Source organism: Austrofundulus limnaeus, unplaced genomic scaffold, assembly GCF_001266775.1.
Source record: "Austrofundulus limnaeus strain Quisiro unplaced genomic scaffold, Austrofundulus_limnaeus-1.0 Scaffold278, whole genome shotgun sequence".
In the NCBI taxonomy this organism is placed as follows: domain Eukaryota; kingdom Metazoa; phylum Chordata; class Actinopteri; order Cyprinodontiformes; family Rivulidae; genus Austrofundulus; species Austrofundulus limnaeus.
The window spans coordinates 487,963-511,106 of NW_013952680.1; the positions used below are offsets into that span (position 1 = coordinate 487,963).

At 41.1% G+C, this 23,144-nt stretch overlaps 3 protein-coding genes across 3 annotated transcripts in view; all 3 read left to right on the plus strand.

Moving 5' to 3' along the window:
- Positions 1 to 9,463, plus strand: part of mfsd2ab (MFSD2 lysolipid transporter A, lysophospholipid b) — a 15,512-nt gene extending 6,049 nt beyond the window's left edge. The window contains exons 4-14 of the mRNA XM_014021111.1: positions 1,162 to 1,285; positions 3,615 to 3,693; positions 3,773 to 3,945; positions 4,058 to 4,148; positions 4,545 to 4,663; positions 4,779 to 4,862; positions 6,074 to 6,157; positions 6,293 to 6,405; positions 6,487 to 6,630; positions 7,551 to 7,727; positions 7,814 to 9,463. Of these exons, the coding sequence (XP_013876565.1) occupies positions 1,162 to 1,285; positions 3,615 to 3,693; positions 3,773 to 3,945; positions 4,058 to 4,148; positions 4,545 to 4,663; positions 4,779 to 4,862; positions 6,074 to 6,157; positions 6,293 to 6,405; positions 6,487 to 6,630; positions 7,551 to 7,727; positions 7,814 to 7,868 (1,243 nt within the window). The 3' untranslated portion in view covers positions 7,869 to 9,463. The remainder of the gene's footprint in view (positions 1 to 1,161; positions 1,286 to 3,614; positions 3,694 to 3,772; positions 3,946 to 4,057; positions 4,149 to 4,544; positions 4,664 to 4,778; positions 4,863 to 6,073; positions 6,158 to 6,292; positions 6,406 to 6,486; positions 6,631 to 7,550; positions 7,728 to 7,813) is intronic.
- Positions 9,464 to 9,571: 108 nt separating this feature from the next.
- inip (ints3 and nabp interacting protein) lies at positions 9,572 to 10,676 on the plus strand. The gene has a single exon (XM_014021113.1). The coding sequence runs from the start codon at positions 10,109 to 10,111 to the stop codon at positions 10,412 to 10,414; it is 306 nt and encodes a 101-aa protein (XP_013876567.1). The 5' UTR covers positions 9,572 to 10,108; the 3' UTR covers positions 10,415 to 10,676.
- A 1,361-nt stretch (positions 10,677 to 12,037) lies between these two features.
- Positions 12,038 to 21,895, plus strand: yars1 (tyrosyl-tRNA synthetase 1). Its single transcript, XM_014021114.1, has 14 exons — positions 12,038 to 12,202; positions 12,657 to 12,727; positions 12,795 to 12,941; positions 13,031 to 13,206; positions 13,285 to 13,414; positions 16,277 to 16,357; positions 17,813 to 17,905; positions 18,003 to 18,138; positions 18,224 to 18,309; positions 18,388 to 18,523; positions 18,598 to 18,695; positions 20,808 to 21,001; positions 21,087 to 21,228; positions 21,305 to 21,895. The coding sequence occupies exons 2-14, from the start codon at positions 12,671 to 12,673 to the stop codon at positions 21,413 to 21,415; spliced, it is 1,587 nt and encodes a 528-aa protein (XP_013876568.1). The 5' UTR covers positions 12,038 to 12,202; positions 12,657 to 12,670; the 3' UTR covers positions 21,416 to 21,895.
- Positions 21,896 to 23,144: the final 1,249 nt, after the last annotated feature.

The window sequence follows — 23,144 nt, forward strand, 5'->3', positions numbered from 1 at the left end:
ATATATAACAATACTTTTATTTACTAATATGAATTGAATTAAGTGTGTTTTCAGCATAACCTACCGTAATTAGGATTATTTGAAAGAAATGTATGATCTGATCTATACATCTCATTTAGCTAATTGCCAATTCTTTCAATTTTTAAAATCAGTGCTAACACACCCAGCCCAGTTATGTTTGCTTAAACTGGGAAAAGAAAAATAACAAGAATCCCACCTTCCTACATTGTTCTTGTTCAAAAGAAATAAAACGTGATAGTTTGTAGATACCGGGTTAAGATAACTGTGACTCAGTTACCTTTCTGAAGTGAAGGTATGTGCTCCTTGTTAGTGCAGATAAAAGTTACACTGTCAGGAATGGCTTTGCAAGCACCAAACATGTGGAATAATACTTCTTATATCTGTCTGGCAAAAGAACAAAAAGATGAGTAACGAACCTTTTCTGGAAGCTAAGTTGTGCCCTACATTTTGTCAGTGTTGTGTTCTGTTCACGTCACACTCAAAATATTTACATTCCATACAGTCAATCTTTTGACTAAACACCTGCTGCAGCTTGCCCTCCACTCCCACTGCAGCTGCTGATAAGTGTAGAGTTGATGATGTCACGCCCGCTGAGCGTCGGATCAGACCCGACCTGATGCCGATGTAGCAGCGTGTCTGAAGGGAGGGGGCGTTGGTTGGCTTCCAGCCGCCTCATAAGACAAAACGTTTGTCGCTGTTTATAAAGTCGCTACATTCTTGTGAGCATTGTGAAGCGTGCACGAGGTCACATCCCTGTATGATTCAGCTGCTGATTTTCCTGTAAAGAGGTGACGTGTTTGCTTCTTCTCAAGGAGTGTTTCCCTGAACAGGAAGTGTAAGGGTAATGGAGTAACCAAATGAGTCTTGCTCAATGTGAAACTTTATTTATTTTTTTTACATCCGAAACTTAATATGAAAATGTGCAGACGTACAAATGTAGGATGTAAAAAGACGATATTCCACATTCTTTACTAATGCAACGTTAAGAAACCGTCAGATCAGGCCATACTAGAAATTCCACCTGTTTCTTGGTAGGATCACAATGAACATAATGTCCCCATTATTGGTAACCGTTGTTAGATGACTCAAAGGGAAATCATATACTGATGTTGTTTATCTTCTCTCTCTGTCCATCTGTAGGATCTTAATCTCGACCCCTCTGGCTGTGCTTTCTTATTTCCTCATATGGTACGTTCCTCCCTTTGAAAATGGCAAAGTCGTCTGGTACATCTTCTTCTACTGCCTCTTCCAGACTCTCCAAACTGTGAGTAGCACATTTTCACACACTCAAGCAAAGTCAGAAGCTCTTAAGTTGTGAGCAGCATTAGTTAAACCACTTCCTGGCTGAGATTAAAATCATTAAAAGAGAGTAACGTCAAGCTAATGCCTAAAAGCAGCAGAGAACTTATCAGCTTTTTACTGAGGTTTTGTGTTCTTGGTACTAAAAGTGAAGCATGTTAGATCATTTTACAAATAATTTATTAGCTGGGAGTGGATCATCAAAGTGTTTATAATGAAATAAATAAATAAATAAAACATTATGAACTAAGTATCTGAGTAAAGAATAGATAAGTATATAATGTGAACTGAATGCATATGAATCATTATTAGGAACGCACGGTGGCTCAGTTGGTAGAGCTGATGCCTCTCAGCAAGAAGGTCACCGGTTCAAATCCCGGTCCGGGGACCTTTCTGGGTAGAGTTTGCATGTTCTCTCCGTGCATGCGTGGGTTCTCTCCGGGTACTCCGGCTTCCTCCCACAGACCAAAAACATGACTGTTATGGTGCGTTCACACCAAACGCGATTTCAGCGTCAGGAGCAGCAGGTTTACATGCAAAGTCTATGGTGGAGGCGCTTCAAGCAACGTCGGGAAGTTCTGCGGCGCCTCAAGCGCGATTAGAGCAGCGCGATTTGAACGATTTGGACGATCTGAGCGTCGAACGCTCAGATCTTCCAAATCGTCCAAATCGCTGAAGTTGGGAAATCTGAACTTTTGCAGCTCGACGCGCAGCGTCAACCAATCAGAGAGACTCCACTGTGTGACGTAGCGACATATTTCCCGATGGGACAGTTTAATGAATGATGTCCACTAACCTGAAACAGACGGAGCGGAGCTCTTTAGCTAAAATGAGTGCTGCAGTCGTGTCCTGATCCGCAGCAATGCGTGGCAGCGACTCATCAGACTGAAAAAAATAGTCCTGAAAACAGCTGTGAGCCTCTTCTCTGAATTATCTGGTGAATTAATTATGAATTAATTATCTGATGAACGTGACACGTTCTGGCTGTCTGTAAATAAAGCAAAGCCACTTCCTCGTCCGACATTAAACGGAGCCCGACAGAGGAGGGAGGGGCGGGGAGGCTGTCGCCGTGCGGCGCTTCAACAACTGTCCTGCGTCTGACCTCAAAGTGCACAAGCTTCAGACTTCAGCGTTGGCTGCGATTTTGAAGCTGAAATCGCGTTCGGTGTGAACGCACCATTAGGTTAATTGATAACTCTAAATTGTCCCTAGGTGTGAGTGAGAGAGTGAATGGTTGTTTTTGTCTCGTTTGTCTCTATGTGTGGCCCTGTGATGGACTTGCGACCTGTCCAGGGTGTACCCTGCCCCTCGCACTGTGACTGCTGGAAATGGGCACCAGTGACCCACGCGACTCTGAAAAAAGGAAGAAGCGTGTACAGAAAATGGATGGATGGATGGATATTCATTTTCCTTTGAAATGATGTTTTCTATTATTAACCATATTTTAACATGAATTTTTTCTTCATTAGAGATTATTTTTGATAATTTTTTATTTAATTCTTGCAGTTTTTATTCCAAAATGTGTTTTTCACAATGTCATCTTTTTTTTCCTAAAGATACTTTTCAGCAAAATAACGTTAACTGTCAATCAAAAGAAACAGGGCGGAGCCAGTTGTTTGTTTGGCTCCTTTACCCAAACAAAAGTAATCGCATACCGATATCAAATCATGCCTAAATGTCCACTGCATACACCTTTAATGCATAAGGCTGTGCTGTGGAGCTGAAACTAAAGCTGCAGTGAGCAGGGATTCAGGAAAACTAATTGAAGGATCAGCCAATAGGTGTGCAGGCCCAACCCACTGATGATTGACAGTTAAAGTCATTCTGCTGAAAAGTGTCATTATGAATAAGCCAATGGGAACACCATTATGAAGGATTTGGAATAAAAATAGCTAGAATTAAATAAAAAGGCTTCAAAAATAAGAAGAAGGATGATTTTTTTATAATAATGAGTTTAGAATTTAATATGCGTTCAGTTTTTTCATATTATATATTTGTCTATTATGTATGCATTCACATAAATACTTATTTATTTCATTATGAACACTTTGGTGTTCCATAGAACAAATCTCTGCAGGTTTTCTGTTAATTACTTTTAGCATATAAAACAAGTATAACTTCTGAAGAAAGCTCGTCTTGTGCTAACCAGCTGCTAACATTAGCCTCAGTGTTTTCTCCTCTAACTCTCCTTAAAGTGTGAACAAATTTCCTTAAAATGTTGACCGCTTTAATTAATCCAAACTTGTTTGCACAAAACATGAATCTCACCATTTCTTAATTTTTTTTCTAATCAGTGTTTCCACGTGCCGTACTCTGCCCTCACCATGTTCATCAGCTCGGAGCAGAAAGAGCGGGACTCTGCCACGGCCTACAGTGAGTATCGAACCTGACGGAGCTGAGGACGGGTTAGTCGCCCTTTTCTCTAAGCGCCTGCGTTGTCCTCTCTCGTCAGGGATGACGGTGGAGGTTTTGGGCACCGTGCTCGGCACCGCCATCCAGGGACAGATCGTGGGCTCGGCCAACGCTCCCTGCCTCCCCGGACCCGGTGAGATCCTGGCAGACCTGAGCAACGGCTCGTTCGCCGAACACAACGTGTCGGATCACGCCTTTTCCCTGCAGCACACGGTAAACTGGCCTCACTCTTTTATTTGTGTCGTGTTTCTGAAATTTACTGAACTTTTTAAAACTGTAAAAACTGCGACTTAAACAGTTTCCTGTTTCTGTTGCTTCCCCACAGAAAAACGCCTACATGATCGCCTCTGGTGTCATCTGCTTGATCTACGTGCTCTGTGCCGCCGTCCTGTTTTTTGGAGTGAGAGAACAAAAGGGTGAGATCCCGTCCCTCAGCTGATCCGAATCTGTTTTCATTCTTGTAGCTCTGTTCGCTCAAAATAAGCAACAAAAACCTGACTCAGACCCATAACCGTGTTAGTCAAGGGTGGCTCCTGGTTTGACTGCGGGTAAACCCGTGTCTGTCAGGTGACTGGGCTGCTGTGACATTTGTTATTGGCCAATAAGAAGACCCAGTTGTAGCTGAACTATATGGTATGATTGTGGGCGGATGGGGGAGAGCACCAACTTTGTTACGTTTAATGTTTTGAGAACAAGCCTGACAGGCAGCTGATTCTAAGATGTTCTAAGAAATCAAAGAGATGAGGTTTAGAGGGGTGTAATTATCCTTCAAGTGGAATTAATTGGCTCATTTTTCTGTCTTCTGTTTCCAGAGTCGTCTCAGATCAGGACGGAGCCCATGCCCTTCTTTCAGGGGATTAAGCTGGTGATGGGGCACGGACCCTATGCCAAGCTGGTCATGGTCTTCCTCTTTACCTCACTGGGTTTTATGGTGGGTGTAGATACCGTCAAATGAGCTTAAAGTTATGATTCGTTTTGTAATATAACCCAGTTCAGCCTGTTCTTTTTGATGTTTAATTACGGGAGTGTCTGTTTTGTACCTGCAGCTCCTGGAGGGAAACTTCGCTCTGTTCTGCAGCTCCACGCTGGGTTTCAGAAAGGACTTCCAGAATATTCTGCTGGTCATCATGGTGAGCACGCACTCGCTCAAAAGGTGGCACTTTCACACAACCGGGAGGCGCCGCTTATGCAGCATTTCTCCGGGCAGACGAGACCCCGGGCTGCATTAGATGGAAGCTCAGACAAAAGCGTTCCCCTCCCAAGGCGAACGCATAAATTGTGCTGAACACAAGGGCTGGCCTGTACGTGGTTATAAAACACGGCTTCTTGTTGGGCCTGAATGCCACACCATTCCCACAGACGCTGCCGGAGACACTTTTCACTCCTCTTGTTCCGAGCCTTCCTTTTGATATAAACTCACTCAGCAGATCCTGATAGGAATTCAAGCCAATTAATCCAGATATGTGCCAAGTTCACAAGCTGTAAAACCCCACTGAGTTAGAAAGTCCAGGTTAGAGGGGGCGACAGATTACACTCGCTGAGCCTTTACTTTATGGGTAGGATTATGGAGCCAACATGGGCACCTTACTGTAACTACATTATATTCAGTCAGTCAGGATAATCTGAGAATCTTAATCCTCTTTTTCTGACATTAGATAAAATGCCTGACTGAGCTGAAAGGTTCACATTAGGGCAAAGAAGTGAAAAGCTGCATCTCTAACCAGGTTCAGAAAGGCTGAATGTAACAAAATGTGGTGTGGGGTCAAACCCTGTGCAGATTTCTTTTACCTGGAATCTCCTGAGCTCCTTTTTATTGTCCTATAAAGTGTGTTTGCATGATCTCATAATGTTTAACGTTTGAACAGTAGGCTGATAAGGCTGAAGGTGGAAGGCTGTGTGCACGTAGACACACACGTAGCTGCTGCAGCACGTGAAGACGCGAAATCAGGAGTCAAAAAGTTGATTTCTTGCAGGAAGGTTTCTCAAACTTTCCAAAGAAAGATTTATCTTTTTAATCTGCAGATGACTCACATCCACAGGAAGAGATGGAAAATTACAGCTGCACAATAAACTTCCACGGTTATTTTATTTATTTATTTTTGCCCGCTGAGTTGAACATGAAGGGGGCGGAGCTCCGACACCTGCAGAGCATCACAGTCATGCTGTTTTGGAACAGCTTCATCATCGCACCGTTTTTGTTACATTTAGCGAAAGCATCAGAAATAAAGTATCAGAGTCCTTGACACATTTTGAAAAATGTCCTTTCATGCTCTGCTGTGACTTTAAAATCTTATCTTTGTAAAAACATCTTGTTCAACCAAACATTTCTTTTTGTTTCCAGCTCTCGGCTACAATAGCCGTCCCCTTCTGGCAGTGGTTCTTGACCCGCTTCGGGAAGAAGATGTCTGTTTTCGTTGGCTCCGTGGTAAGGCCAAGAATCCTCTCTAAAGCACAAAAAGCTGAATGGAAATGAGAAGTTTTTGGGAGTTTTAGAAACTTAAGGCAGTGTTGATTGACTTGTTCCCAGATGTGAACCTTTTCACTTTGTTTCTGCCTCCAGTCTGTTATTCCTTTCCTGATCCTGGTGGTGTGTATAAAGAGTAACCTGTACGTCACCTACATCGTCTCGTTCATCGCTGGGGTTGGAGTGGCTTCAGCTTTCCTGCTGCCCTGGTACGTCCATCAGTCTTTATTAGACTGGAGTTTAACTGTTAGCACAAAGTTTTAGAGCATATTTGTCGTTTTGTTTTTTAGGTCCATGCTGCCTGACGTTCTGGACGATTTCAAAGTGCAAAACCCCGAATCCACCGGCCACGAAGCCCTCTTCTACTCCTTCTACGTTTTCTTCACCAAGTTTGCTTCTGGAGTCTCTCTGGGCGTCTCCACTCTGAGTTTAGAGTAAGAGCTCACACAAAGCGACACGTTACTGTGAATGATTCGGAGCAGATTTGTGGCTCCTCGGTGCAGCTTTTTATCCACCGCCCAAGATCACGCCATTAAAAAGTCTAAATGCAGGACCCAAACCCCACATCAAAGCACAAATTCTTTCCCTCAGTTACAGTAGAGCAGCGTGTGCATGCATAGAATGAGGGCTGAAGATTGATCCTGATATAAATGGTTCAAATCAGTCCATATCAATAATTGATTCTTCTTTTTTGATTGTTTTTTTTTTTGTTTTACCTGTTTAAAATAAGGAACATGGCTGTAAATTTGAACTAGCCTGTAGTTTTATTCCTGCCCTTATCTCAGTTTATTTCCTGTCGCGCAACAAATGTGACGGCACTGAACAGAAGCAATGAAGATCGAAAAATGTATCGAAATGAGCAAAATATTAATATTTTGTATTATTATCTTAGAGGCAATACGTGAAGAACTAAGGGATCCACCGTACGAGCTTGTTTACAGTGATTTCTGACAAGAATAATAAAAAACACGTCGATGCAAACGACAAAAGCCTAACAACACAACCGCTTTATCCTAAACTTTTTATACCGACAGATACCGACTCATTCCGTCTCTCCCTTCATCTGCCATTACAAGCAAAACAAATCATGTAGTCGGCCCACAATGCACAAAGGGATAGGGAGATATCTGAATGCTTGCTTAGCTGAGAGGTTGAGTGGCTAAAGCCCACACTGTGCAGTTCTGGATCTGAGTTCAGTGAAACGATCAACATTCTATTGGACAAATGTTTTCTTGATAGTGATCACATTCATCATGATTTATATATTGATATGTTTCCTGGCCCAGCCCTAGAGTCCATAATGTCCTCCTCTAATAAATACAGTTACTCAGTCTAAAAGTTTGTTTCTCTGCAGTTTTGCAGGATACATCAGCAGAGGTTGCACCCAGCCTAAAGAAGTGGACCTAACCTTGAAGTTGCTGGTCTCAGCTGCGCCCGTCGCCTTCATCATCTTTGGCCTGTGTATCCTGTACTCCTATCCCATCGATGAAGAGAGGCGGCAATACAACCACAAAATGTTACAAGAAATGAGGTAAAGGCCCGCGAACCCACACCCTGCGCCGCGTTGACATCCACACAGCCGCGCACCAGACCTGACCCCTCCACTTCTTGTTTCAGGGAAAGCGAGGCTGACTCCGAGTCGGAGACGACGGAAATCTCCAACGTGATCTAGCACATTGTAGACCAATGGGTTGATCAACTGGCACTTTGCACTAGGCGGGACCAAAGGACCCGGTGCCCGTCGGACCGTACAGACGCTGCTGCTGTTCGAGACTTGATCAATTCAGACTGTGAGCCACGCTGAGGCCTTCCTGAAGACGTCCCACCTCTTTGTTTGTGATGTTTTCAGTGGCATGAAACCCACCTGACACCTCGCCGAGCCTTACTTTTTTGTATAACACACTACTGTTTAGTACTGCAAAAAAAGAAGTGTTTGCTTTGAAAGGTTGGGCTCAGCTGAAATTGCACAAAACTGACAGCATTATTGGTGCTTCTTGTTGGAGTTTTTACAGGCTCCACCTTCATACATACCACACTGACCATTAGCATCCTGCAGCAGCGGGGAAATTACTTCTGATTTGTTAATATCGTGAGAAACGGCAACACCGCCTTAATTTCTGTCCTGTTTTGTTTTTCGGTGTTTAAAATGTTTAAACTGGACAAAGTGTGTGTGTATTCTGAACAGGTTTTAACGTCGTACAATTTCTCATCCGTTTACAAAAACAAGTCGGCCAGTTCGTTTCTCTCATCCCCACCTCACCAGCTCCTGGTTTTATTTTAACTTGGATTGCAGTTTGTTTGCACGCAAGTTTATTAAACCATTGTGTAATTGAAAATGTTTTATTTATGCAAGAGCTACTGAAGACAGCATTACCCGCTGTTGCTTTAATTTCTTTCGTTTTGAGCAGAAACGGTGACCGGGGCGGGCGCAATATTTAAATATTTAATTTGTACAAATTCATGTTGGCTGACGTGGTCGTCGTCGCAGTATTTAAACCTATTTAGGCGGTTGAGCTCTTTTCAAAATGAGGAAGAAAAGGTGGAAGTTTTAAAACGCCTCGTTTGTCTTTTATGGCTTGGAGCCATCACTACAATCCTAGCTCTGTCTGCATTTTTTGTTAAAGGGAAGCATGTGTTCATGGTTGGAAAAGTGAATGGGAGAACTGTGCAATGAACTTCCTTTTCTTTTTGACTGTTTTAAAAAGAAATCATGAGGACACTCTAATCACCTCTGTCCTTGTCCAGAAACAAAGAGGATGAGGCATCTTTCATATCTGTTGATATGGAAGTGTCCATGCAGTGTCATATGTTATACATACGGTTACATCTTTGACATGACAACTGAGTTGCCAATGTGAAATAGTTTATTGCAGTCACTTTCTCCCTTTTTCCTACCCTGTATCCCTTTTTAGAGGATACTGTACGTTCCAACATGGTGCTGGTTTCTCTTACTAACCTTGTAATTATTGTACATCCTGTAAATGTGACCTCTGTTATTTTGTCGTCGTGTTTTATGGATTGTCGTTGCATTTCCTCGTGACGCAAAGGCTGTGGCCAAATGTGTGAGCTTTAAATACCATGGGCACACAGAAAAGCCTTGTGTACATGCCTGCGGTGCATATGTAAATACTGTATGTAAACTTGTAAATATCTTTGATATTTGTGGCTGCAGGTGAATGACCCTTGTGTACACTGTACTGTAGTTATTTAAGGAAAAAATACTGCGATGGAAGATGTGTTAATAAAATCTAATTAGGTGTTCTGTGATCCAGCTGCCATCCATTATTTGAAATTAAAATACATTTCTATGCGTGCTTGTGACACTGATGAAATGTGCAAAAAGTCAACCCATCTTTTAAACATCAAACAGAATTCCCAACAAGTAGATTGCACATTTTTATGATATAATTAATGAAATAATTAAAACAAGACATATCTAACAGTACATTAAAAATTTGCTACATATTGAAGGCCAATCTTAACATTTGCAGCACTGAATAAGATAAGAAAATTAAAGTTTAACACATACTGCCACCTAGTGGTGAAATAAATAAAATATTAATTTAAAGATTATTAACTTAACTGTATTACTTGACGAGATGGGATATGCAAATACGTGCACATTTTAAAAAACTAACGTTTGAAATTGTATGTTTGACAATTAATTTAACACTGACTGTTTTATTTTGAAAAGCAGAACCAAAACCGGAAGTGTTTCCGGTTTGCCACTAAGCAATAACAAAAGCAAAAAAGCGGTACGATTTCTTCATATTTTCTCACAAGTAGATTGGTTCAGTTTTGTTTACAAACCAACGAAACTCTTACCGCAATAATAAAAAAATATATATCCTTACGGACAAACTGTTTGTTTACGGACTTGTGAGAGCAACATTTGCTGTCCGTTCAGCCGAGATGGCTGCTAACCCACCCGGGCAAGGCTTTCAGGGCAGGGTGGCCATCCTGGCGGAGCTGGACAAGGAGAAGAGGCGGCTGCTGCAGAGCCAGTCCATGAACAGCCCCGGAGCCAACATCCCGCTGTCATCCAGAGGCAGCCTGAAGGAAGTGCGGGACAGCGCGGAGCAGCAGCACATCGCCGCCCAGCAGAAGGCCGCCCTGCAGCACGCGCACGTCCACTCGTCCGGCTTCTTCATCACCCAGGACTCCTCGTTTGGGAACCTCATCCTCCCGGTGCTGCCCCGGCTGGAGCCGGACCTTTGACCCAGTCCTGTCTCAAACACTGACCCTGGCTGCTGACTGTCTGAGCGGGTCTCATGCTTTGAACCGAACTCACAAAACTGAATTTATTCTTGTTTCGTTTTTACTTCTTATAAACTGTTGATGACTAAACCTAATGAGAGCAGCTCCACCAACCTGATACTGGTCCCACAGGTCAACTAGGACGAATAATGCATGATAGAGTTATAGGCACTTTTTACCAATAACTTGTAATTTATATTAAATGTGAGAGTAAAACAGAAAATATAATTTTCTGTGAATATGCTGAAACTGATTTGCTAATAGAAAAAAAGTTAAAAGTAGCAAAGGCTATTTAAAAGTAATAATTAATTTATAATTGGAATTATAATTTTAATTTCATTGTGCTCTGTACAATAACAATAAAGGTCTAATCTAATATGGTAGCTAAAAGCTCAAAGTAACTACCTGTCTCAGTGAGATTACCCGTAAGAAAATAAATAATAAAAGCTAAAAGAAGTCCATGAATAAAAAACAAAAGCAGATTTTGAAAAAAAAAATGCTTTTAAAATATATCTATGGAGAAAACAATTGACTATTAAGTCAATTTTTTTACATTATTATAAAAGTTACATAAACATAACCAATCTAAATGAGCTGAATGTTTTGATAAATTATTGTCTAAAAGTGAACATATTCAGATTGTAACAGATGTATGAGAAAAAGAAAACAGCAAAGCCATGCTTCCACACTATTTTAATACTTACTACTACTCTGCTTTAATACTATTACTATTTTGATTTCTAAGCAAATGTTAATATATATTATAAGAGAGACTAGTTCAAACTTATGTCCTGATGCATCTCAATAATCCAGGTAGAAAAAAGAAAAAATAAGCATATCCTCTGGATGGGTTCTTCTTTAGTGAGACTTCTTCAGTCTGATGAGTTTCAGGTGAACTCAGCCTTATAAGCACTGCCTCCACATGTTGGACAAACAGGTTAGTCATATGCAAAAGAGGACCATCGCCTAACAATAGGCTTGATTAGTCCAGTCCAGATGTTTTCCTCCTACAATGCTGTTATTGTAAGTTTGACTCAGTCCCCTGTGAGCAAAAAGTGTGAATCAGGGCCCCAACGATAACCAACACAAAGAGGGAAAAAACAAAAACAAGGGGACATTGAGCCCCGCTTGCACTCACTACATACACAAAACACTACACATAAGAACCACAGCCGAAGCATCCAAACCAATAAGTCAGGTGATGGGACACATGACCCTCTATAAACAACAGAGCTAATCAAGCCTATTGTTAGGCGATGGTCCTCTTTTCCATGTGACTAACCTGTTTGTCCACGAGGAGGCAGTGCTTATAAGGCTGAGTTCACCTGAAACTCATCAGACTGAAGAAGTCTCTTGGAGGAGAGACGAAATGTTTCACTAAAGAAGAACTCATCCAGAGGACCTACTTATTTTTCTTTTTGATAGCTCAAACTTACGACGAATCATTAAAGTATACACATTTAGAGGTTGTGTATTAATTCATATTAGGTAATATTTTAAAACTAAGTTAAAGGTTTGAGAGAAAGGCTATTAATTTGATAAAACACTGATATAATCAGACAATAAATAAACAAAGGTATGGCTTATACGTTGAAAATGAGATTTACTCTATGTTCAGCTCTGAGATCTGCGCTCGATTGCTTCAGTCTGCAGGCGGAAGTGAATCGATAGCAGAGCTGACGCTGACGCAACCTTCTGACAGCTCCGCTGTTCTCACTGCTCCACGTCTCATTATAGGCACTTTCTGAGGTCGGTCACATACTTTGAAATATCTCTTTAAGGTAGAGGGTCACTGCGAATTAGATACAAAATAATAAATAAGTAATTTACTTAAAATAAACACCGTTTTTAGCTCCGTATCTCGTTGTTAGCTGCACATGGTTCATTGCTAGCTTACTGGCTTTCAGTCCATTCATCGGTACTGATCCATTATGTCGCTTGTAGCATCCTGATAAAGTCGTCTAAAATATTTATAACCATACAAATAAAGATACATTTTTAATTAAATGACTGTCTTTGTCATGAATAACTCAATTTGAACGCATCACAGAGAAAATCTGCTATATTAAACAATAATTACACCTTTAAGATCTGGTTCTATAATAGTAAAAGAATACAGAGAGTCAAGTTTTCTTCTCCTGTCAGGCTGAAACTGGTAAAAAGTGATATAAATACAAACCTACGCGTTGTTTTGTTGCCACAGGACCCCGGGTCATCATGGGAGAGCAGCTCAGTCCAGAGGAGAAGTACAACCTCATCAGCAGGAACCTCCAGGTGAGACAGGCTAACATGGATCCACATCCACTACAGCGATCACTCTGACAGGCTGTGTGGTCTGCAGGAGGTTCTCGGGGAGGAGAAGGTGAAGCAGGTTCTTCAGGAGAGAGAGCTGAAGGTTTACTGGGGGACGGCGACCACCGGGAAACCCCACGTAGCTTATTTTGTCCCCATGTCCAAGATAGCAGATTTCCTCAGAGCTGGCTGTGAGGTGGGTGCACGTCGTTCAGCTTTATGTCTTTTAAAATTTGTTATTCACACGTTTGCCGTTGTTTACGTTTCCCAAATTTTCGCCCTCAGGTGACAGTTTTATTTGCAGACTTGCACGCTTACCTGGACAACATGAAGGCTCCCTGGGAACTGCTGGAGCTGCGGGTGAAGTATTACGAACATGTGATCAAGGCCATGCTGGAAAGCATCGGCGTGCCTCTGGAGAAGCTCCGCTTCATCAAAGGAACTGACTTCCAGCTCAGTCGGTCAGTCGCGCTCACACTTCCTCCTCGTGGCCGTTCTGTAGACGCGTGTCTAAACGTGTGCTCCTTCCTGTTCGCCAGCGAGTACACTCTGGATGTGTACCGCCTGTCCTCCATGGTGACGGAGCACGACGCCAAGAAGGCTGGAGCTGAGGTGGTCAAGCAGGTGGAGCATCCTCTGCTGAGTGGTCTGCTGTACCCCGGACTACAAGTAATCCCACTTTAATAAATATAAATTGATGTATAGTTACTGTAACTAAAAGGAGGCGAGATGTTTCATTCAGAATTAATCACAATAATATGAAGTGTTTTTGTGGTTACACAGCAAAAATACCAGTGTTACTTTAACACCAACAAAGTGTCTGGTATGTGTTAAATTTTAACTAGAGATGTGACGTTCGTGAACGATCCAGTCTTTTGAACGGTTCTTTACAACGAATGATAGGAGCCGAATCGCGGGCAGTAACGAGCCATTTGTAGTTTTATTTCTTTTATTCCTCATATAATCTTTATTTTTCTCATATTTAAATCACTCCCGCTTTGCTTTTTCACGGAAAAACAGGCGGAGTTGTGGAGTACAGAAGCTCACGGTGAAAAGGGGGAGGGGGATTTCCGCTTAACAAACAACATGGTTCCGCCCACGTGACGGGATTACGTTATTACGTACGGCTACGTGATGACGTAATACGTTCAAAACTGAATGGCTCTTTTGAACGGCTCTATGAAACAAACGGCTCCCCAAGATCCGGATCCCTTCAAAGAGCCGTTTATCTCATCTCTAATTTTAACACACATGTTTTTGTTAAATTAACACCAACCAGTGTTTGATTTTCAACAGTACTGGGTGTCACATTAACATTTCAACAGTAATAAAATATAGTATTTAAAGTAACACCAGTGTATTATTATTATTTTTTTTATTAACAAAGGAAATTATGGTGTTAAAATGGTTAACAAACAGCACAAGGGCTGTGTCCAAAACGGCAGGCTGGGTCCTCCGAAGGCTGAATTCGTCGGCCGCATACGTCACAGCGTCGCGACGAAGGACGTCCAAAACCGAAGACTCCTCCGATGCAGCCGACAAATACGTCCTTTTGGCCCGAATCGAAGGACAGGTCCGATGGATCCTTCCCGGCCCAGCATATCCCATAATGCATTTGCGGCCTGACCGGAGATTTTTTTGTGCTAGTAATGGCRGACGAAGCGAGAGAAAAGAATACATTTTAAATAAAAATATGGTGATWTAAAAATTAAAAAAAYTAGCGGTTGTAATTCTAATACTTTTATCATTTGTATGGACATGTTTTTACATATTATTTTTATCATAAAAACACGAAATAAACATGCACCTACAGCAGGTCAATTAGTTCTTCAAATGATAACTTTAAGTTAATTTTATAGATTTGTGATATTAATAATGCTAATGTATTGATATTATTCTAATTTTGATTTAAGTTTGCTTGTTTAGCGTCATCACAGTTGCTAGGTGACATGACGTACGCCGGGGTAAGGAGGGGAGGCTAGACCGTCCAAATTCACAGCCTCTTTTTTTCCGGTCTTCCCGGTCTACCAAGGACCCGGCCCGGTGCGACCGGGGAGTCTGGGTCCTCCGGAGGACCCGGCCTGTCGTTTTGGACACAGCCAAGGTGTCAATACACCATGAAATTGAGAGGGTAAATTTAACACTCAGAGTTAAAATCAAACTCTTTGTAGTGTTGCATTAACTCTGCTCAGTAGTAGAAAACTATAATGGAGTCACTCTTCACACACCAGGACATACCTCTCACTCATGGTCAGTGGTGGAGAAAGTACTCAAACACTGTACTTAAGTAAAAGTACAGATAAGCAGACAAGAATGTACTCTAGTAAAAGTAAAAGTACCACATTAACATTATACTTGAGTAAAAGTAAGTAAGTACTTGCTTTTAAAAATACTTAAAGTATTAAAAGTAAAAGTACTTAATGTGCTTAATGTATTCCCTAATGGTCTACAATATCATGAAGTGTGCCTACTGGATGTATATTTTAATACATCAATGGTGCCATTTTAGTGAACAAAGCTGCAGATAATGCATAGTTTTGTGTTTACACTCTGACACTGATCACACTTGTGGTTCTGTGCATCATCACATATTGTGACAACAGCTGCAGAAAATGTAAATTCACCAACCTCCTCTATCAAATCTCAACAAGTCATTTATTTGAACCAGTTAAATAAGGCCATGAGTGGCACATTTCCTCCGTGGTGGAAACCATTGTGGGCATGCTGATGCTCTGCTTTTTTATGAAGGAGGGTGTAATGGTACTTTGCTGCTTTGTTGTTTACAGCAATTCCCCCTCTCGCCACTGATTATTTTCTAACAAAAAAATCAAATAAACCTAAAATAAAATAAAATAATAAATCAATGTGACATGAATGTACTTTGTAATTCAACGCATTACAGAAATGTAGTGGAGTAGAAAGTACAGATACTTAATGTAAAATGTAGTGAAGTAAAAGTCAAAAGTACACATGATGAAATCTACTTAAGTAAAATACAGATACATGAAAAATGTACGTAATTACAGCAAGAAAGTACTTGTACTTAGTTACATCCCACCACTGCTCATGGTGTCGATTTTTGGCCAAAAACACAAACTTCAACTTGAACAACTTGATCAAACTGAACAAGAAAACAACCAGAACAACTAATTTTTACTCTCATGAACTTCTTTTAATAGTCATAAACATTCAAACACATCATTTCTACAAGATTACCCAGCATTCCTTGCTGAGAAAATACTGGTCTGTCTGACATGAGGTGGAATAGGGCGGGGCTTTTCAGAATACTTCTTTCAACACTGCATGGTGTTACATRACAACACTGTTAAGTGTTATTTAAGACTTAACAGTGGGCGGCACTTCTGTAACACTGTCCAGTGTTGAGACAGCACTGCGGAAATCAACACTGTGACTTAACTCCAACACGGGGTGTGAGCTTACTCAAAGTGTAAAAATAACACTAGAGGGAGTTAAATTGACTCTGAGGAGTTTTAACAATGACATTTTAACACTCCTGTTTTTGCTGTGTAGGCTTTGGATGAGGAGTACCTGAAGGTGGACGCCCAGTTTGGAGGAGTTGACCAGAGGAAGATCTTCACTTTGGCAGAGAAGGTAGATCCAGTTTTTCACTTTTACACTTCAACTGAACCAAACGGACACGAGGAGAATCTGCTGTGGTTAAAACATGGTTTATTTTTGATTAAAAACTGGTTTTACGAGGCAAACTCAGCACCAGTCCACTCCGTTGACTTAAACCTTTTATTATGGCCCCCGCACACGAAGCGCCAGCAGGAGTCATATTGTTTTCGTACTGTTTTTTTGTTTTTGTTTTTATTTTTTTCTAGTGATTTTTGGTCAACTGTAGCACAAAAACGGCTGCACCAATCAACATGAAATTTGGCAGGATTGTAGATGAGTCTGACCTACACTGCACCAGCCAACGGTTTTATGATAGACCCCATATTTGAGGAGGGGGCTTCTTTCAAAGAGGGGGTGTCTGGACATGTAAAAATGCTTATAACTCAAACTGTTCAACATAGAAGCTTCAGATTTCTTTTGTTGTTTAGCTCTGATGAAGCTCTATCCATCAGGCCCACCAATCAGTGCCCCCACCCCCCGGACCCCCAATTTATCTGAAAAGGGGGTATCTGGACATACAAAAATGGTCATTGCACAGAAACTATTAAACATAGGAGCTTCAGATTTTCTTTGGTTGTTTAGCTCTGATGAGGGTCTATTCATCAGGTCAACCAATTCCCCCCCCCCAAAAAAAGGGTAAAAGACCCCACCCAAACCACTACAATTATGGCATGCACCTGGTAGCATGACATTTATTAGGAATAAAGACTTCTGAGTTCTGGTGCATTTGTGCGTGCGGGGGTCATTATGTTTCCGCTATGCGGTATTGTGTTTTTTTTGTTTTGTTTTTGTTTTGTTTTGTTTTTTCAGTGATTTTTGGTCAACTGTAGCACAAAAACGACTGCACCAATCAACATGAAATTTGGCAGGACTGTAGATAAGTCTGACCTACACTGCGCCAGCCAACGGTTTTACGAAAGACCCCATTATGTTACCGCTATGCGGTATCTAGCCTTTGGATCTATCGTCTGCCACCCTTAAAGCTTATACAATATTTGCTTTTTTAGATGTTTTATTTTCCCGATATCTGTGATATGCTTTGATGAAAACACACCAGTGTGACAGCACCAAAGCTCAGTTATATGTGAGACATGTGGGACGTGTGTTAGGAGTGACAGGCGTGGGTGGGACTACCTACTCAGGGGTCAGCACCGAGCCTCTTGTTTTCAGTGCTGATGAACAAGTTGACAGATGAGCTCAGCTCCCAGAAGACTTTGATGTCTATAGACAATATTTTAATGTTTGGTGAGAGAAAGAGGTGGAGGTCTGCTCTGGAGAGAAAAAGACAGTCGGAGAAGAAAAAAACAGAATGATGAAAGGGTTTGTTTTGTCTTAAAGACTAAATGTTTAACATTCAGGCTTCTTTAGCTTGATTTGAAACGTGTGTCGTACGATTTGTAACTGCAGCTTTGCTCATGTCTCCTGCAGTACCTGCCTTCTCTTGGTTATGCAAAGCGAGCTCATCTAATGAACCCGATGGTCCCAGGATTAACAGGGGCCAAAATGAGCTCCTCGGAGGAAGTAAGGCTGCAGAAATGTTTTCAAAGGAAACTAAACATTGACACTTTTTCTGTAGATTTCCAGGTAGATTAAAGTTGTTAAACATCTGTGAGTTTAGGAGTCAAAGATCGATCTGCTGGACTCTAAAGAGGACGTGAAGAAGAAGCTGAAGAAGGCTTTCTGTGAGCCGGGCAACATCCAGAACAACGGAGTGCTTTCTTTTGTCAAACACGTCCTCTTCCCACTGCGAGGAGGTAGAACTCTTTTGTTTTTGTTTGTCTTATTTGTTCTCCACATTTAAAAAAAAGCACTTTGATTATTGAGATCTTTGTGTTTCAGGTTTCTGCATCAAAAGAGATCCCAAATGGGGTGGAGACAAAATTTATTCTGTGTTTGAAGAAGTGGAAAAGGACTTCTCTGAGGAGGTGAGCTTTAGTCTTTGATGTTTATCAGATGAAGACAAACGGGACTAAAAAGAGATGATTTTTCTGCTTTTCTTCCAGCTGATCCATCCTGGAGACCTGAAGGCCTCAGTGGAGGCAGCTCTGAACGAGCTGCTGGAGCCCATCAGGAAGAAGTTTCAGTCTCCCGAGCTCCGGAAACTTACCAACTCGGCCTATCCTGATCCCTCGAAGACAAGTCTGTTGAACTACACACGTTGACACAAAGCTGCAGCTGGCTTCCTGCTTCGGCTCATTTTCATGTTTTATCAGAAACAGGAGGAAAGGGTGCTAAAGCAGGAGGAGAGGAGGACGAGCTAGTGCCCTCCAGACTGGACATCAGGGTGGGCAAGGTCATCAGCGTGGAGAAAGTAAGTGACTTGATGCCAATTATATAAAATTGTAACATCATTTTGTTGTTTAATGTAGAAATGCAGCTTTAATGTTTTTGTTGACATTTGTGGACGCTGCAGTAAAGTTTGGGCAAAATCATATCTTGCAGTTAATCAGAAACGCTGCCACCAATTATTATTTGGTACTTTAATTAATGCAATTAGTGACTTGTATAATGTATTGTGCTGAGCTAATGCTAATGTGACGCTAACAAGAGCTAACTCTAATGTGTAGCTAAGACTAACGCAGAGCTAATACGAATGCTAGCATGAAGTTAACACAAACACAGTACTGATGCTAACACTAATGTGGACCTAACACTAACACGGGGCTAAAGCTAATGAAGAACTAATGCTAACACTAACATGGAGCTAACACTAACACAGGGTTAATGCAAATGTAGAGTTAAGGCTAACTCTAACTCAAAAGTGGAGCTAACCCAGACCTAGAGCTAACATTAAGGCAGAGATAATTTTGATTTGATTTGATTTATTGATTTAACAGGAAAAGGTCACTAAAAATCAAGCCTGACTCAGCATAATTGCTGTTTTACAGCAGGTTCCTGTTCTGCAGCACATAAAACACTCAGAAATACAGTATCACAATCACATCATTATTATTACACCATAGACACAAAGATAAACAAGCATACCAAATTTCAAAAAGGCAGCATTTGCAAAATAGGATGTCTAAATATGAGCACAACAAAAGTGTCCAGCAGATGGCAGACAAGATTCTTCTTAAAGGGCTGTAGTTTTGAAATGGACTTTATGTTTTGAGGAATGTCATTCCATGCTTTAGTATAAACAGAAAAAAGACCTCTGGCCGTAACAGTTATTAAAAGTTGGTAATATCAGTTGTCCTTTTGTAACAGATCTAGTTGAATGACCACTTCCAGAATTTGATTTGGGCAGCAATGCACAAAGAGTTCCATAACTGGCACCTTGGAAGATCTGAAAATATAAATTAATACCACTATACAAAACATAATTCAGAAAAGTCAAGGCATCAGACAATGAAAGAACTGTACAGTGATGAGTCCAACCAGGAAAATTTTTATGAATTTTGTAGGCCCTGTTGTAGAGCCTAACTATGGGTTCTAAGATTTCATTTGTTGTAAGAGACCAAACAGGTAAACAGTACGACATGGTTGAGAGTATAATGGCATGAAGATAGATATTTGAAACAGAAGATGTCAGATTGGATCTAATTTTTGAATAAACATATAATTTCTGTTTCAACTTAGTGTTTAAGACTTGTACATATTTTAACACTATGAACTTGTTTAAACACCTGAAATACCAACATAAACTGGAGTACAAGGAAAGCCAGATGATGTGGACCAAGTCCACAACGTTGGCTGCAACAAACTCTCCTCTAGCGCAGTGTTTCCCAAAGTTGGGGTCGGGACCCACAATGAGGTCCCAAAACATCAAGGTGGGGTCCTGAAAAGAATTTCTGAAATAATTATATAACATTTTTTTATTTATTTATTTTTTTGCTTTTGTCATTTAAAAAGAGTATTTAAAATGGACAAAAGCAGCATATTGAATTTTCATCATCATCATCATCGTTTATTTATAAAGCACAATAAAAACCAAAGTGCTGTACAGGAGCATAAAATAAAAACAATGAACAAAGTACAGTAATAAAATGAACAATAAAATCAAATAAAACAGCAAAGGCTGGCCTAATGATCCTGCTCTTCAGACTCAAATGCCTGTTTAAACAGATGAGTTTTGCTACTATGCTCTTATTTTTTTTGACGTGAAAACAGTGTTTATCATCCAACAACAGTTGGGGGCTCAGATCTCTACTGCTGGTATTTTGAGGGTCAAAAGCTGAAAACGGAACCACTGCTCTAACAAATGATGGAAACAAATGTATTCACCTCTGTCTCTTATGAGCGGCGAAACAACATGAAAGGAGAATGTGGGGCGTGGCTTAAAATGAAGACTAAAAATTTAATAATTCTAGATACAGAGTGACTATTTAGTCAAAAACACGCAGTTCTCTATTAATTTTTATCAGCTAAATGACACAATTAATTGTGATATTTCTTCCCATTACCACCCAACCTGAATCTGCAGCACCCGGATGCTGATTCTTTGTACCTGGAGAGGATCGACGTGGGCGAGCCTGAGCCCAGGACGGTTGTCAGTGGGCTGGTGGCCTACGTTTCCCAGGAGGAGCTGCAGGACAGAGCAGTGCTGCTGCTCTGCAACCTTAAACCACAGAAGATGCGAGGGATCGAGTCTCAGGCCATGCTGCTGTGTGCCTCAATGTGAGGGGCATCTAGAGTTTTTTAATGTTCATGTGCAGACAGTTGTTTTTAGGACCACCTTTAATGTCGCCCACTTGTTTTCCAGAGAAGGGGAGCCCAGAAGGGTGGAGCCACTTGACCCACCAGAGGGTTCGTCACCAGGGGATCGGGTCTTTGTGGAGGGCTACGAGTCAGGCAAACCAGATGATAGACTGAACCCGAAGAAGAAGGTGTGGGAGAAACTGCAGGTAAGTCCCAGTTTTACTTTTTCTTCTCTGAAAGTTGAATTTCTTTATAATAAATAAGTTTAATGTTTGATAACAGGTGGACCTGAAGGTCTCAGAAGAGTGTGTGGCTCAGTGGAAAGACCGACATCTGATGACCAAACTGGGACAGATCACATGTAAGACGCTAAAAGGAGGCAACATCAGTTAAATCCACACAGATCACTGAAGCTGCTCCTGTCCACCGGTCATCACCAAACCACCATGCCAACAAAATCAAACTTCATCTGGATGCTTCTTAACGACATGATGGGAAACCTGACGCCAAAACAGAACAATTCTTTCTTTGCTAAGTAGTGTGCAACTCCTAACTGAGTCAGTCACAACAATAACAAATAACATGAATTTAAATGTACACAAATATTTGTCAAATTACAGATAAGAAGGATCTTTTAAAGTACGGTGTGAAGAATATCAGGTTTCTGAAAAGGGGCTTAACATTATATTGTTAATGTTTACAATCATATTTAATGTCAAAACTGCATGGCAGTTCTGTTCATGAAGAATGCTTTTAAAGGTCATGGACATTAGCTACCTTGAGATAAGATGGTTATATTTAGGGTGATGCTCAGATATCCATATTTTCAGATTGTCCTGAAATAAATAATACATCATCCGTAATATAAAAAAATGTGTGGGCTTAATTCTTTTCTGCAATGAAATAAGAGAAAGTTAATCCTCTTAGTTCAAGGGTTTTATGTATCAAGACAAACCAGGTGCTGCTGATCAAATCATCTGTTTGAACATCTGTATAAAACAACTGGAGTTGAGACACTTTCTCCTAGCTGCTCAATGTGGAAAGGATCAAAAAATCTGATAAAGAGTTTAGTAATAATCCAAACCACTCGACCTGACTGGGAGGAGCATGCAGAAACACAGAGGTGGGTAGAGTATCCAAAAGCTGGAGTAGCACTGCTTCCACATACAATAAAGTTACTGAACTGAATTAGTTTAACTTGAGTAAAAATGAGCTGTCCAAAAATTACTCAAGTAAAATTCAAGTTTTCTGTAAAGGCTACTAACTGATCATAATATCTGATTTAATATTTTAAAATGTCATCAGCCTGACAAAAAAACGATGTGCAAATTTAGGTGTTTTTAAAGATTAAAAGAATATGAATAAATAACATAATTACAAGTAAACAAATTCTAGTGGAAGAAACACTTTTCCAAGTATCATTAAGAAACTAATACAGTAATGTGTGTACAAACTCACACACATGTATGTGTATATATATGTATGTGTGTGTGTGTGTGTGTGTGTTTACACAGATAAAATTGTTAGTACCCCTCATTTAAGGAAAGAAAAAACCCACAATGGTCACCGAAATGACTTGAATCTGACAAAAGTAATGATGGTTGTTATGACAATATTTACTTAACCAAGACAGAAATACGTGGTCCAAGAATGAAGGTAMTCTGTGAGATAATCAGCTGAGTTTTATTGCAACAACAGGAAACAGAGGCGCAGCGTCTGCTGTAAAGCGGGCGCTGCACCGGTCCGTCGTGGTGAAGAGAGCTGAGTCAGAAAGCGAAGCTCTCGATTTACCGGTCGATCTACGTTCCTACCCTCATCTATGGTCATGAGCTTTGGGTCATGACCGAAAGAACGAGGTCCCGGATACAAGCGRCCGAAATGGGTTTCCTCCGCAGGGTGGCTGGACTCTCCCTTAGAGATAGGGTGAGAAGCTCGGTCATCCGGGAGGGACTCAGAGTAGAGCCGCTGCTCCTCCACGTCGAGAGGAGCCAGTTGAGGTGGCTCGGGCATCTGGTAAGGATGCCTCCTGGACGCCTCCCTGGTGAGGTATTCCGGGCACGTCCCACCGGGAGGAGGCCCCGAGGAAGACCCAGGACACGCTGGAGGGACTATGTTTCTCGGC